This window comes from Streptopelia decaocto (genome assembly GCF_964273445.1).
Source record: "Streptopelia decaocto genome assembly, chromosome: 3".
NCBI lineage: Eukaryota > Metazoa > Chordata > Aves > Columbiformes > Columbidae > Streptopelia > Streptopelia decaocto.
In genome coordinates, this window is record NC_138656.1 from 72,649,275 (window position 1) to 72,662,084 (window position 12,810).

Here is a 12,810-nt window from a genome sequence, read left to right on the forward strand (position 1 = left end):
AGCGAGAGGCGCCAAGCCGGGCCGCGCTGCGCTCGCCGTTCCCGCCTCTGCCGCGCAATGTGAAGAGTCAGCAAGTTCCCAGCGGCCGCTGAAACGCTCGGTGTCCCTGTGGAGCCAAGTGCGCCGACTCCGCAAAGCCCGGGCGGCCCGGGGCATGCCGGGAGTTGTGGTTCTGCCGCCGCCGCGTCCCGCCTGCGGCGCCGGAGTCGGCGCCCGCAGCCGCACTACGACTCCCGGCATCCCCCGCGCCGCACCGCGAGGAACCCAGTTGAAGCGGGTGGCGGCGGAGCGCACCCCCTCCCCCCGCCGAAAAGCCCCAAACCAAAACAAAAACAAACCGCCCCCCACCCCCCGCTCGCCCGCCGCCGAGCCCCGGAAATGGCGGCGCTGGGAGGGGGCTCCGCCAGCCGGGGGTGCTGATCCGGCCGCCGCGTCCCCTGCCCGTTCCTTCCCGCCCATGGGCGAGACATGGACTACGAGTTCAAGTCGAAGCTGGCGGCCGAGCGCGAGCGGGTGGAGGACCTGTTCGAGTATGAGGGCTGCAAAGTGGGCAGAGGCACCTACGGGCACGTCTACAAGGCCCGCCGCAAGGACGGGTAAGGGCCGCGCCGCGCCGACGGGCCGCGCCGCCAACGGCCGGCGGGGCCCCCTTCCCCCCACCGCCCGAGCCCTCCCCTCCCTGCAAAGTTTGTGGCAGCGCGGGGGGGGGTGGGCCGGAGCGCGGCGCCCGCCCAGGCAGCCCCCGCCCCGCCGGGAGCGGGCCCCGGTGTCCCGGCCCCGCGGCGGGGGCGGCTCGCGGCCCTGCGGCGTGGTGCGTGTGGGACCGCGGGCCGGTGCCCGGCTGCCCGCCGAGCCCTGGCGTCGGGTGACGGGCCAGACCATCCCGCCCGCCCGCCTCGCGGCTGCGCCCGCCGCCCTCCTGTCGCGGTCCCCGGCGTGTGCCCTCCGTGCTGGCGGCCGTGGGACGCGGCAGCGCTCCGCCCGCGGTGGCCGAGGCCGCGGTGCCGCGTCCCGCTCTGCGCCCCCCCGCTTCCCCCGCCGGCGCGGCGGGAGAGGGGTGCTGTGTCAGCGGGCTGTGCCGTGGGGATCGCCTTCGGTTTTCGTACCGGGTTTCGGGTCATCGCTGTCATCTTTTGTGTGACTGCCTTCGTGCTTTGACATTCTGCCCCGAGAACTTGGAGGGGACTGGAAAACGAGCAAGTTCGATGAGGGGAGCACCTGGCTACCGGCCGCCCCCCAACCCCGGCTTCTCCCGTTCAGGCCGGTGCACTCGGGCAGCCCCGGGGAGCGTGTTGGTCCCTGTTCTGACCCCAGCCCCCGGTGCCCTGCTGAGCCCGGAGCCGGGCACGCTCGGCTTGGCGGTGTGTCGGGGAGGCTCCTTGCAGGCAGAGCCGGTAGCTGCTGTCGGTACCTGCGCACAGGTGTGTGGGAGGTGTGTCCCCTTTGCCACGGCTTGCTATGCCAGAGCATGATACCTGCCCCTGTCCCCAAATACCTGCCTGCTGGCTAGGTCCAGAGAGGTTATTTAGACATTAAGCACATGTATGTTGGCTAAGCAAGGCTTCCTTCTCTTCCCTGGGAAAAAGACAGCTGCCATCATGGGATGGGTGTACCTTGAATGCCCTTTTTACTGTACTGTGGTTAAGAGAGTGATGAGGAGCTCAGATTGCGATTTGGGCTTGCTTTGCTGGGCTGCAGTTGTTGGAGAGGAGCAGTCCTGAGGCCTGAGTAAGACTCTCACACAGGTGCACGTTCCGAATACAACCCTTTTCTTTCAGAAGAGCCGTTAAGCACTTTTTCGCTGAGGTGTGTGGCGAGCACACAGACAGACTGCATTTATCGAAGTGTTCTAAGCATACTGTAAAGGTCAATTAAAATAAACTTGCCAATTGGAGAGGACACCTTTCTAAGAGACAGCCAAAGAGTAATAGGCAACTGAAACTTTGAAAAAAACTGAATATGGGAAAATGGCAATTTAGAAAATAAAGTTCTGGAAGTGGTTAATGGAATGCTGCTGCTTTAGATTAATAGAGAAGTCAAGGGATTTTTGTGTATAAGCAAATTGCATTCATGTGTGTCTTGATAATTTAAACTCTTGAGTTCAAAGGATGTAGTATCAAAGTGATTAATAACTGAAAGCGTACTAGTTCAGGTGGAGGATTAAATGCTGGGGAAATGAGCTACGATTCTGACTACCTTGCTCTGCAACCTTGAGAATACTAGAGCATAGCTAACTTAAAAAGGAAATGTTAAGGCCTTTCTAGGTATTATAGCTGCCACTGAGCTCTTCTAATACTTGTGGGTTTAGTAGTTTGGTTTTTAGTTTTAATATATTTTTATATATAATGAGATATATGAGAGGAAGTGGTAGTAAAAACACCCAAAGTGCTGGTTAAATGTATTTTGCTGTTTGATATAGGAATCCTAAAATTACTGCTTGTAAGAACAGCATAAAAGAGGCAGAGCTTTGATTTTTATCTTTTTATGGAAAAAAAAAAAAAGGTATTTCATGTCTGTTTCTAACTGAAGTGCGTTGTTTCCATCATTGGCAATGGAAAGCCATTGCAGGATTTACGTTGATGCTACAAAGCACCATAAAGGGCATGTCTTCAAAATCCCTACAATAATAATAGTATTATAAAGGCAAATGGGTAGTAATGCAAAAGTAAACATGATAAAAAGATAGCTAATGTGTCGGAGCTGGGAATAATCAAAGGGAGACCCTGAACCATAAGCAAACTAACTGGTTAAAGGAAGTGCAGAGTTTCAGTAGGCAGACTGAAATGCAATGTAATATGGCACAAATGCAACTGTGCTCTATACTCAGGGGTTTTACTTCATGAAGTTATGGGTTATTCTGGGTTATTATAACTGGGTTATTCTCCTTTTTTTGTTTTTCCTTTTTATGGTATTGGTGAGTTCACTCTCAGTTGCTTTTGTGTAACTTTAGGACCTTGGGTGAAAATAAGATGTGGACAAGTTAGAAAACAACCTAAATAATTAAAATAAGATGATTTAATTATGAAAGCATCTAGATATAATATCTCTGCAGCTTGGAACATACTTCGCATGAGTTCTTAAATTTAAGGGGTCCTTGATGGAGAGAAACTTTTTCTGGTGCTGGCCACAGACACTGAGCAATGATGTATATTTACAGTTTGCTGATCACTGGGGGATATGAGCCTTGTGTAAGGGAATTCTTCTTTGGCTGATCATAGAGACTGTTTCAATATTTCAAATTTGCAAGACATTCCTGTATAAAAGGAAAAGATTCTGGCTACTTGCTGCTTATGGTCTATTTACAGTCTTGGGAGGCTGAGGGCAATAAGAAGCTTGTAGCTCTGGAGAAATTCCACTGAGAGCCTGTCACTTCATGTTTCAAAAACTTGGCATATAAACTTTATGAAATAGTAAAATGTGTTTATACGGAGCTTGGCAAGCTCTTCGATAAAATGCTTGTAAAAAAAGTGGTTGTATTGCTTAGATCTCCATGAATGGATTGGGCATAAAAGCAGTTTCTCAACAAAGTAACAGCTTAGTTTTGCTTTTTCAGCCTAGAGCAGAATATCATTTGAACATGTTTCTAGTGAACCGATTGATTTCTGTGGAAGGTAAAAGAGTTGTTGTTTTTTTTTTTTTTTAATAGGCAGTCAGGTTTGGACAATGTCAGTGTGACATTTGCATACACTGCATGAGCAGATTTTTAAAGATGTTGAGCACCTGCAGCTTTAGTAGTATTTGGGTGTTCTGGTGAGGTCTAGTGGTACTGCCTGCATTATGCATTTAGCTAAATTAAGCACCTGGGTGTACAACAATTTCATGAGTATCTTTGTTGTCCAGAAGGGCTAGAAAATAGGGGTCTTTATGCAAGCTGTGTAATGGTTTCTTTCAGTGTACAGTGGCTTTGAAGAGGGAAATAGTGATATAAGCCTCATGATTACAGTTCAGTTGTCAGTGTTGAGTATTTAGCTCTTTATGTAGCTGGAAAATCTCTTGTGATTTTTGTGTGAGTACTGCCTCAAAACATCATGTTGATTTTTGCTAACACTTTTTTGGACATATGTTCACATCTGCCCAGTAAAAGAAAGAATGCAATTTTTCCAGTCATGGTTAGGCAAGTGTGATTTAGTTTCATGCCTTATATCTCCTTGTTATGTTCCTTGCTGCTTCTTTGATCACAGTTTAAGCCACAATGTGGCACTTAGGTGTTTCACTTCATCAATCTCCCTATCAGATGGCAGGCAATTTTTGTGATGAAGTGAGGGTTGGAAATTCTGTTTGTTTCTTGTATATGCCTGAATTATTTCCCTTTACTCTTCAGGAAAGATCAGTTGTATCAGTCCAGGCCACCACATAGTATTTCTGATCCTTCACCAGGGTGTCACCTCACCTGCAGGAGGATGTTTGGAGGAGTCAGCAAGCAGACAAGATACAGCTCTTGGTTAGCCAGGCATGCGCAAGGAATAATGGGATGCACAAGTCAAGTAGAAAATAGGCCACTCTGTTCTGTAGCTGTGACAGCAGATGTAACACTTGCAAAAGCTGAAATCTTCATGTGAATAAAACCTTTCTAGTTATTGCTGCTTCTGCTTGCCTTTAAACAAAAAATTGAGGTGGCTGCTTTATCTCATGCTGTGGCTATGATATTTTTCTTTCACTCACTACCTGGGTTTGGGCAACAGAGGTTATTAAAATGAAATTACAAACATTTATTTTTATTTCCAAGTAAGTAGGTAGGTAATATTTTTAATCTGCATGTTTCAAAACACCATTAAAAAAAAGTAGCTATGTGCTTTTTAATGTTATTATGGAGGGAATGACAGAAATACAGAGTGATCAGCTTCTGAGATGGTGGCAGCAGAAGGGCCAGGAGTTGTTCCCATGGCAGCTGCCAGGCCCATCGCCTGCTCAGTAGCTGGTGCTGCCCTGGCAGACTCTCCTGACATGTTGTGCTTTGGCAAGAATAAAAGGTTTGGCACTGCCTTTTACTGTACGACGTATTGGCCGAGTGAAGTGTGTAGGTTTATATGCTAATATGGTAATATACTTGAGTTTTATTTTATTTTTTTTTTAAGAAAGCCACTATTTGTAACTTGTCAGATTGCTTTGATGTTAATGTATCTGTAACTTTCAAACAAGAGAATTGGTATAAAACAGGCTTCACCTGAGCTGCCAAATATGAAATTCCCATTTAGAATTTGGACAACAGTAGTGCAAGTCCAAAAATATCACTGTAAAATACAAGCATAGGAAGGGGGAGACAAATGAAATCTTCTCTCCCCCTCCTCGCCTTCCCTTTTTGGAATACTGTAAGCTTGCAAGTAAAGAGGAGAGCCTGTTTTCCTCCTTGGACTGATACAGGTTTGCAGAACCATTAAGTAAGGTTCTTAATGCAGATCTGAAGTGCTTTATAGCATCCAAGTCCACATGAGTCAAGTGAAAGTTAAGGCATGGGAATGATAAAATCATAGAATGTCCTGAGTTGGAAGGGACTCTCGAGGATCATTGAGTCCAACTCCTGTCCCTGCATAGGACAACCCCAAAATTCACACCATGTGTCTGATGGAAGAGAAAGGAAGGAGAAGAACAAAGCCAAGGCAAGTGTATAATCTAATTTAGGAATGCTGGCTGTGGTCCTCGCCAGGTTTGTTTGTTTTAGGTTTTTTATTTCACAAATCTTATTTGATTGAAGCAGAAAAATATTGATTAAGACAGAAAAAATAGTGTGCTGTGAGGCATGGCTGTATTGGAAAGACAGGCTTTCTTCTGACTTGACTTGCCACGGTTGGAGTTTCTGCTAATATTGTTACGTTGTTCAGAGGTTGCAGCTGGTCACAGTTAAGACTAAGATCACTCTGGTGGCAGAAGACCTTTAAGTATAGGAGAGGCAAAGGTAATCTGCTTATTCTCTTAAATTGGTATTTATGTAGCAATAATTTATGTGCTGTTCTCCCCATACCGTTATTCTGCAGAACTTAAATTACTGAGGTCATGTAGTACGAGTGTGTCAGGAAACGAAACTTACACTCACGTTGACTAAATGCTACAAATGAATAATGTTGGCGGTAAAATCACAGGGGAATGGGTGCATGTGTGCTGCAGTTACACTCACTGTTGTGAGACAGGCAACTCACTGTGGCAAGAATTATACTCTCCTGAATGTGAAACTGGACTGTTATATACCAATGCAAATATGTACTTGTAGATATTTGAGCGTCTCTAATAATTGACATATTTACATCTCATTATTTCCTCTATTTGACATTGTCTTGAGTGTGATTTGAGTTTTCAGCTGTAGTTACTGTTTATTAATGTAATCCTGTGAGAGGCCAAGTCACAGAAATATCGACCCAAGTCAGAAAGCACTTTATTTGATCCTGAAGAATTACCTTTCTCTACAGCAAAATCTCTACCAGTGATGGTATCTGAAAAGTTATGTTTTGCTCCTCACTTTCATTATTTTCTTTTGTGTGATGAAACTTATCTTGAGGAAGGCAGAAAGGCTGAAGGTGTTTGTGCCTCGCTATAATCTCTCAATAGCTAAGTAAACCTAAATACTAGATTTACCTGCAGATCTTGAAAATACTTGTTAGCGCTGAGTCCTCTTAATATGTGTGAGAAGGAGCAGTAGGACTAAACCAGACCCGTCTAACTAGTTGCTTGCAATGCATTCTAATAAAAAAAAAACAAACCCCAAAACAATCAGGGAAGAGATTGTTAGTATTTCATAACTCTGCCTTCCTGAGAGCTGCTGGTGCAGCTACGCTGGGGCTTTGCTTCCTGCCCAAGGGAACAGTGCAAGTGGTGACGAGTAACTTCTAGTTCTTCCCACAGGCTTATGGTCTCTCCCATGGTGATTTTGTCCTTCCTTCCATAACTCTCCCTGAAACCAAGTGCAGAAACACAGAGCCCACAGCCTTTCAGAAAGCAAATAGCAGGCATACTGTGGGAATCATAGAGGTGTGGTGGTGGTAGGAGCTTGAGGAAGAAAGGAGGAGAGTGTGGGTGATGAGACGCAGAAGAAGTTGTGTTTGAGAGAGAAACAGACAAAAGATTTTTGCCAAGCTTGCAGAAGAAGACTCGTGCATAAATTAGCCCATAATAAGCTGTGAAGGAAAACCTCTCAAGATTTAGTGGTGGTTTATTTTGAAGAGATGAAGAGGATAAGAAGTTTCCTGTGACAGAGTGAGTGGGTTAAGAGTTTTCCAATAGTGCTGCAGGAAAAGGAAGGAAGAGCTTGAGGGGGTGGAAGAGATTCTTTTCAGCCCACCACTTGATAAGAGAGTGCAAAGCAATGTAAAATAGAGGCTAGGTCAGAAGTGAAATATTTCTTGTGAACTACTTGACATAGAAATCTAATATGTCGGTGTATTTCTGGCTCATCCAATCTAATCTGTTGTATTGTAGGGAGGAGTGTTTTAGTTTCTTTCACAAATTTGCTTTGAAGATGAGTGTTTTCACATCATGCATGACTTAAAAAATTGCTGTAATTCAGGACACTACAAATGTATTTGCACTAGTAACCAGAATTTCTGTGGAATGTTCTAACACAATTTCTCTAGAGATTTCTTAGTAACATTAAGTTTTCCCATATCTTTTGAAAATACCTACTGAAATGGTGTGTTTGCTTTCTCTGTGGCCTTAATCAATCTCATGATTTGCATAGATGCATTCTGACCCGAGTCTTTCTCCTCTATTTTTAGCTGCCGAGTTCTACGTTGTGAATTAAGATTCTATTTGCATGTGCTCACTGCTGCTTAATGTATGGTTCAGGAGATGATATGGTCCACATGTATGACTGAGGAAGAGATTGTTAGTGGAAGTGACTGGCAGCTCTTACATTCTGCTTCTGAAGAGATGTTGGTTTTTGAGCTTATTTGCTGGCATTTGAGAACTGACACAGGCTGCAATGTTTTATTCTTTTCTACTGAAGCAAAGTATTAGAACTTTAAAAAGATTTATTTGTTTCAATAACAGTGTCTTTGCCTGAAGCAATACTGAAACTGGTCCAGAACAACTGCTTTTGGAATAAATTGGCTAACTTGGTGTGTGACTTTAGGAAATGAACCATAGTTTCTACTTGTATAGCAAATACAAAAGCTTTCCTGTTTTGGCTTGATTTATGAGTGCCTATATCTAAATAATTTAGGTTTATAAAAGATCTCCCGGCTCTGGGGACTTGGTTTACATGGGTCACTTGGCTATAAGTTAGATGATTGACAGATAAAAATGCTAGTTGTGATATTAGAAACTATTATAGGTCTTGTGAACTTCAGCTATCTCAACAGATTCAAGAAGAAAAGAAGTACAGAAACCTTGTAAAACAAAATCAGTTGTTAACAAAATCCTGTGAGAGTCTTTAAGTCAACTGATACTTCTGTACTTCTGTATCTGAGTTTCTTGTTAATATTTTCTTAGACTTTTGCATGGGACGACAAGTCTTTCATTTAGCAGTGGATTTTATTTTGAGACTGTATGAAATATTAGTGTATCTAGTAAGGCTGTCTGAAAGGGGAGGAATGTCGTAGAGATAGTGTTAACTGACCCTTGCAAATTTTGTGTCAGTTTTATTTATTTATTTTTAATTTTATTTAAAAGCAAAACTAACTTTTCGGGTTGTGAAAAAGATTGGAGGAGCCAAGACTACTGGAATAGTGGATCTCTAAAGGGCATTATTCATGTTTGCTTCAGTCTTTCCTGGGATTAGCAGTTTTTAAATAAGTGTTTTCAGATGAGGCTACTGCATAACTGCTTGTTTTTCCCTCAGTTGTCATCTGTTTTCTCCAAAGATTGTGATTTTGAAATATTCAAGGGTCATTCATCTTGTAGATTAAAGCACACTGAGGTCAGGCTTTCCAACAGGCAGAGCAACAGCTCCAGTTTCCTGTGCCTGCTGGGAGTGTCGGATCGCTTGCTGAAGGGTTCTGGTCTGAATAAGAGCACAGATACAAACTGGGAACAGTCTCAGAAAGTATGGCTTTAAACATGTGTTCCCACAAACTGGGCCTCATGTGTGGTTTTTTTTTTTTTTTTAATTCATTCCCTGCTGGCTTAAGTAGAAGATGCTATTGATTTCTTTTTCAATCAAGTGGAAATAAATGTTATAGGGAATTGACTTGGAAGCAGAAGCTAGATCTGCTGGAATGCAAACGACATCAGAGGTATGTTTCACTGTTTTGAAGCAATGTATCTGTTTTCCTCATGCATTAATTGCAGTAAGAGTCAATGCTTTTTATGTGTCCAGAACGTTTTCTGCCTCTTCTGTCCCCCCTTTCTTTCCCTGCCTTTACTAGAGCACTTTAGCATTCACACAGGTAACGATGGGACTGCTCTGACTGTGATTGTCCTTGACTTGCCCACATATTTGGTATGTTCTGGGGTCTGAGTGCCTGAAGAGATCTGATGATGCAAAGGCCACTCCATCATGAAATTCTAGCAGCAGGAGATTAACTGTTTGACTCCTAAGTAGAATCTTTTGACAGAGGTGCTTCTTATGGCTTGTGAATTCTGCAAATTCAAAGATGTTTAGAGAAAATTCTCACCCGTGTCAATACTTCCATGGGTTACCACGGATTCCTGCTAAGATTTATCACTTTGCTCGCTTAAAAATGCCACATTCATTGCTTTGGTTCATTTTTGTCAGTGCAGCTGCCAGTGGATTTCAGCCTGTGTCTTTGAATGTGTCTGTTCCTGAAACAGAGTTCCTGTATGAGTTGTTGCCATGTTCTTGAGGGCGTTGTAGACTTCAAAGTTGGCTTTATGTTCATACCTTTTGATTAAAACCAGTCATTGTACAGGATAACCAGTTGTTCCTTTGTCCAATTCTGTCATGCTCCAAATGAGAAACAGAGGTAGACAAATTACCAAATTGAATTTGACCTTCAATTCAGAACAACCAAAAGACCGTTACAAGTTGAATGCTATTTATTCTACCTTTAGCATGAGTTCAGTGGTGGGGAAAAAGATCAGTGTAAAACTTTATCCAAATGATGCTCTTAAGCTACAGAAAGAGCGTGAGAGAAGCCTATTTTTCTTATGGGACATGCAGTTTTAAAGTTCAAAGGAGGCAGAATGTGACTTGGGTTCCCTGGGAACAGATATGATGATCACTGACTAAAGACCTTGTTCCTTGTTGGGAAGTAGCAAGACTTGCTTAGTGGTTGGAGTAAAGACATCTGTAACTTTTTGAAATCCTAATTGTCTGATGTTAAAGTGAGGGGAAAAATCTACATGCTCCATTAGCAATAATGCACTAGAAGAAATAGGCTTCCTGATATTTGGTGTTTTAATAGTAATTTTCCATCTATCAAAGTTGGACTATTTAGCCAGATTTAGCACTACGGAGAAAGACGTGATGCACATAAAGCTGGACTGTATAGTTACAGTATGTTTTTACACTACGGCTTCTGGACCTATTCTTCATTAAATCACTGAAAGCCAGGTAGCAAATGTTCTTGACATGAAGAGTTAGCCACAAACATTCTTCTTATGAGTGATTTGATGGAACAAAAGGCAGATTATCTTTTGAGAAAATCTAAAGGACCTTGTGTCTGTAGCCTTGGTAAAAAATTCACAGATAAATAAAAGCTTATTTCCTCTGTATTTCAGAGGTAGTTTTTTCCTTGCTGCTGCTGCTTTTCCTTATTTTAGGGCCACAAATCCTGACATGCAGTATCCTTTCTGGAAGGGGGGTATTTCCTAAATCTGTTCTTTATCTGTAATCAAGCCTGTCTAAAAAGAAATAACATCAGGTACAGATACATCCCCTGCTTTAATGTAGCAAATGCTGGAAGAAATTACCTGAAGCAGCAGAAGAATTTTACAGCTTTCAAGGTTTAATGCGAACACTTCAGTTTTTACCTTTATAAACAGGCTGTCAAGTCTGCTTATGCCAATCTGTTATAAACCTACTTGTATGAAATTCACAGTTCTCAGTCACTCAAGATATTTTGGAGTCAGTCTAATTTTAGCAATGGCAACAGCTCAATAGCTGGTTGAGATCTCTGGATATTCAATAGATTTGGAATGGGGGTGGCAGTGACTGAAGTTGTGCTCTCTTTCCTTACAAATACAAACTTTCGTTATTAGGGTGTAAAGGCCAAATTTTAATAAGATTGAGGTAAGATTTCCCATGGTCTATCTATGTTACAAAGATTTTCTGTTAATGTTCTGAATTAGAAGCTACTGGGAAGAAAAGAGAATATGGTTAAGTTACGTGTAATGGTGTTGGGGTAGTTCCAATCTCCTTGTGTTGCTATTAAGAGACTCTTCCTCCCCAGCCCCAGTCTAATGAAATTATAGCTGGGTAAAGGATTTTTTTTTAATATATAACAGAAAATCTTATCTGTGCTCAGAGTTACTGTTTTGTCTTTTTAACCATCTGTTGTCTTGTACATAAAGAACACAATCATCTATGGTAGGTGAAGATTGGAGTTTCTTTTTATAGGTGTTTAGTATCTTTTGTGGGACTCTGTGGAATCCCAGGGCTGGTTGCAAAGTGTGTTAAAGGAGCTGAATAAATGAAAAAAGCCCTGAAATCACATTGTTCTGCTGGCAGCCACGGTGGCACTGCTCTCTGTCACTGCCTCATGTCACTGGAACACATTGTGTGTGCTACAGCAGCTGCCTTGACAGTGCAGGCAAACACCACAAAATTGTTTCTGGAATATGCTGAGTTGGTGAACCACCATTATGGGAGACAAGCAAAAATTGGATACAACACCAAAATATTTTTCCTTTGCTTTTTAGATGCTTCCAGTGAAAATTTATCTTCCCTTGGAAGTGCTTTTGTCTGCCACGCTGACTTGCCGAGGGACATTTGTGGCAGCACTGGCCAGGCAAAGGCACCTGGATAAAAGGAAGCTGAGGGGAGACCTCACTCTCTGCGACTGCCTGAAAGGAGGTTGGAGCCAGGGCGGGGTCAGGCTCTGCTCCCAAGGAACAAGTGAGAGGATGAGAGGAAATGGCTTCAAGTTGCGCCAGGGGATGTTTAGGTTGGGTGTTAGGAAACCGTTCTTCCCAGAAAGGGTTGTCGGGCATTGGAACAGGCTGCAAAACTAGAGCTGCCTTGCCAAGTTGGACTGTGCTCAGTGATGGGTAGTATGAGTGGTGGTGATTAGCGAAGTCTTGTGCCTGAACAACTGAAGGTCATCAGCACCTCCTTAAAGCCCCATTTGGGATGTCTCAGTTGGGCTGGGGCACAGCCTGCATGTGAAAAATTGTTTGGCTTGTAATTCTCTACTTTGCACTCTGGCCTCTTCTCTCAGTCAGCATGGGATGGGTGCGAATGTTCTGTGACAGCAGCTTGGGGCCTGTGACGCTGGTGCTGGGGCAGGGATGGTGATGCCGGTGCTGGCAGTGATGGAGGCCTCTGTTATTCCAGTACTGATGTCAGTCACTGTGGACCATCCCCTGGAGCAATGCCCTTTGTTCCCATCCTCTCTCCATATCCATTGCCAGCCCAGCTCAGCCGCCCTTGGGATGGGCAGGGGCTGCCTTCACCCCCTCCCACCGCACAAATGACTGAAGGCAGAGGCACTGCAAAGCCAACACCCAACCGGTTTAATGAATGAAGCAAGAAAGCAGCATCTGGGAGGGGGCTGGGGCTGGAGAGGGGGGATGGGTGCAGGTCTTTGCCTCCACATCTCCTCTGGGTGTGGGTGCCATGAGAATGGTGCTGGAGCAGTGGGTTACGGGTGACTGTACTGGTCGCTGTTTCCATGTCCATCTCCCTCTGCACAGAAACCTGCAGCTACCCAGTGATATAAACAGGGCCACCTGCTTCTGCTCTTCCTTGGCCAACTTCTTTAG

The 12,810-nt window shown here is 44.0% G+C and overlaps 1 protein-coding gene across 1 annotated transcript in view; it reads left to right on the forward strand.

Moving 5' to 3' along the window:
* The first annotated feature begins 259 nt into the window (after positions 1–259).
* CDK19 (cyclin dependent kinase 19) overlaps positions 260–12,810 on the forward strand; it is a 135,217-nt gene continuing 122,666 nt past the window's right edge. The window contains exon 1 of the mRNA XM_082048816.1: positions 260–596. Coding sequence (XP_081904942.1) covers positions 469–596 — 128 coding nt within the window. The 5' untranslated portion in view covers positions 260–468. The remainder of the gene's footprint in view (positions 597–12,810) is intronic.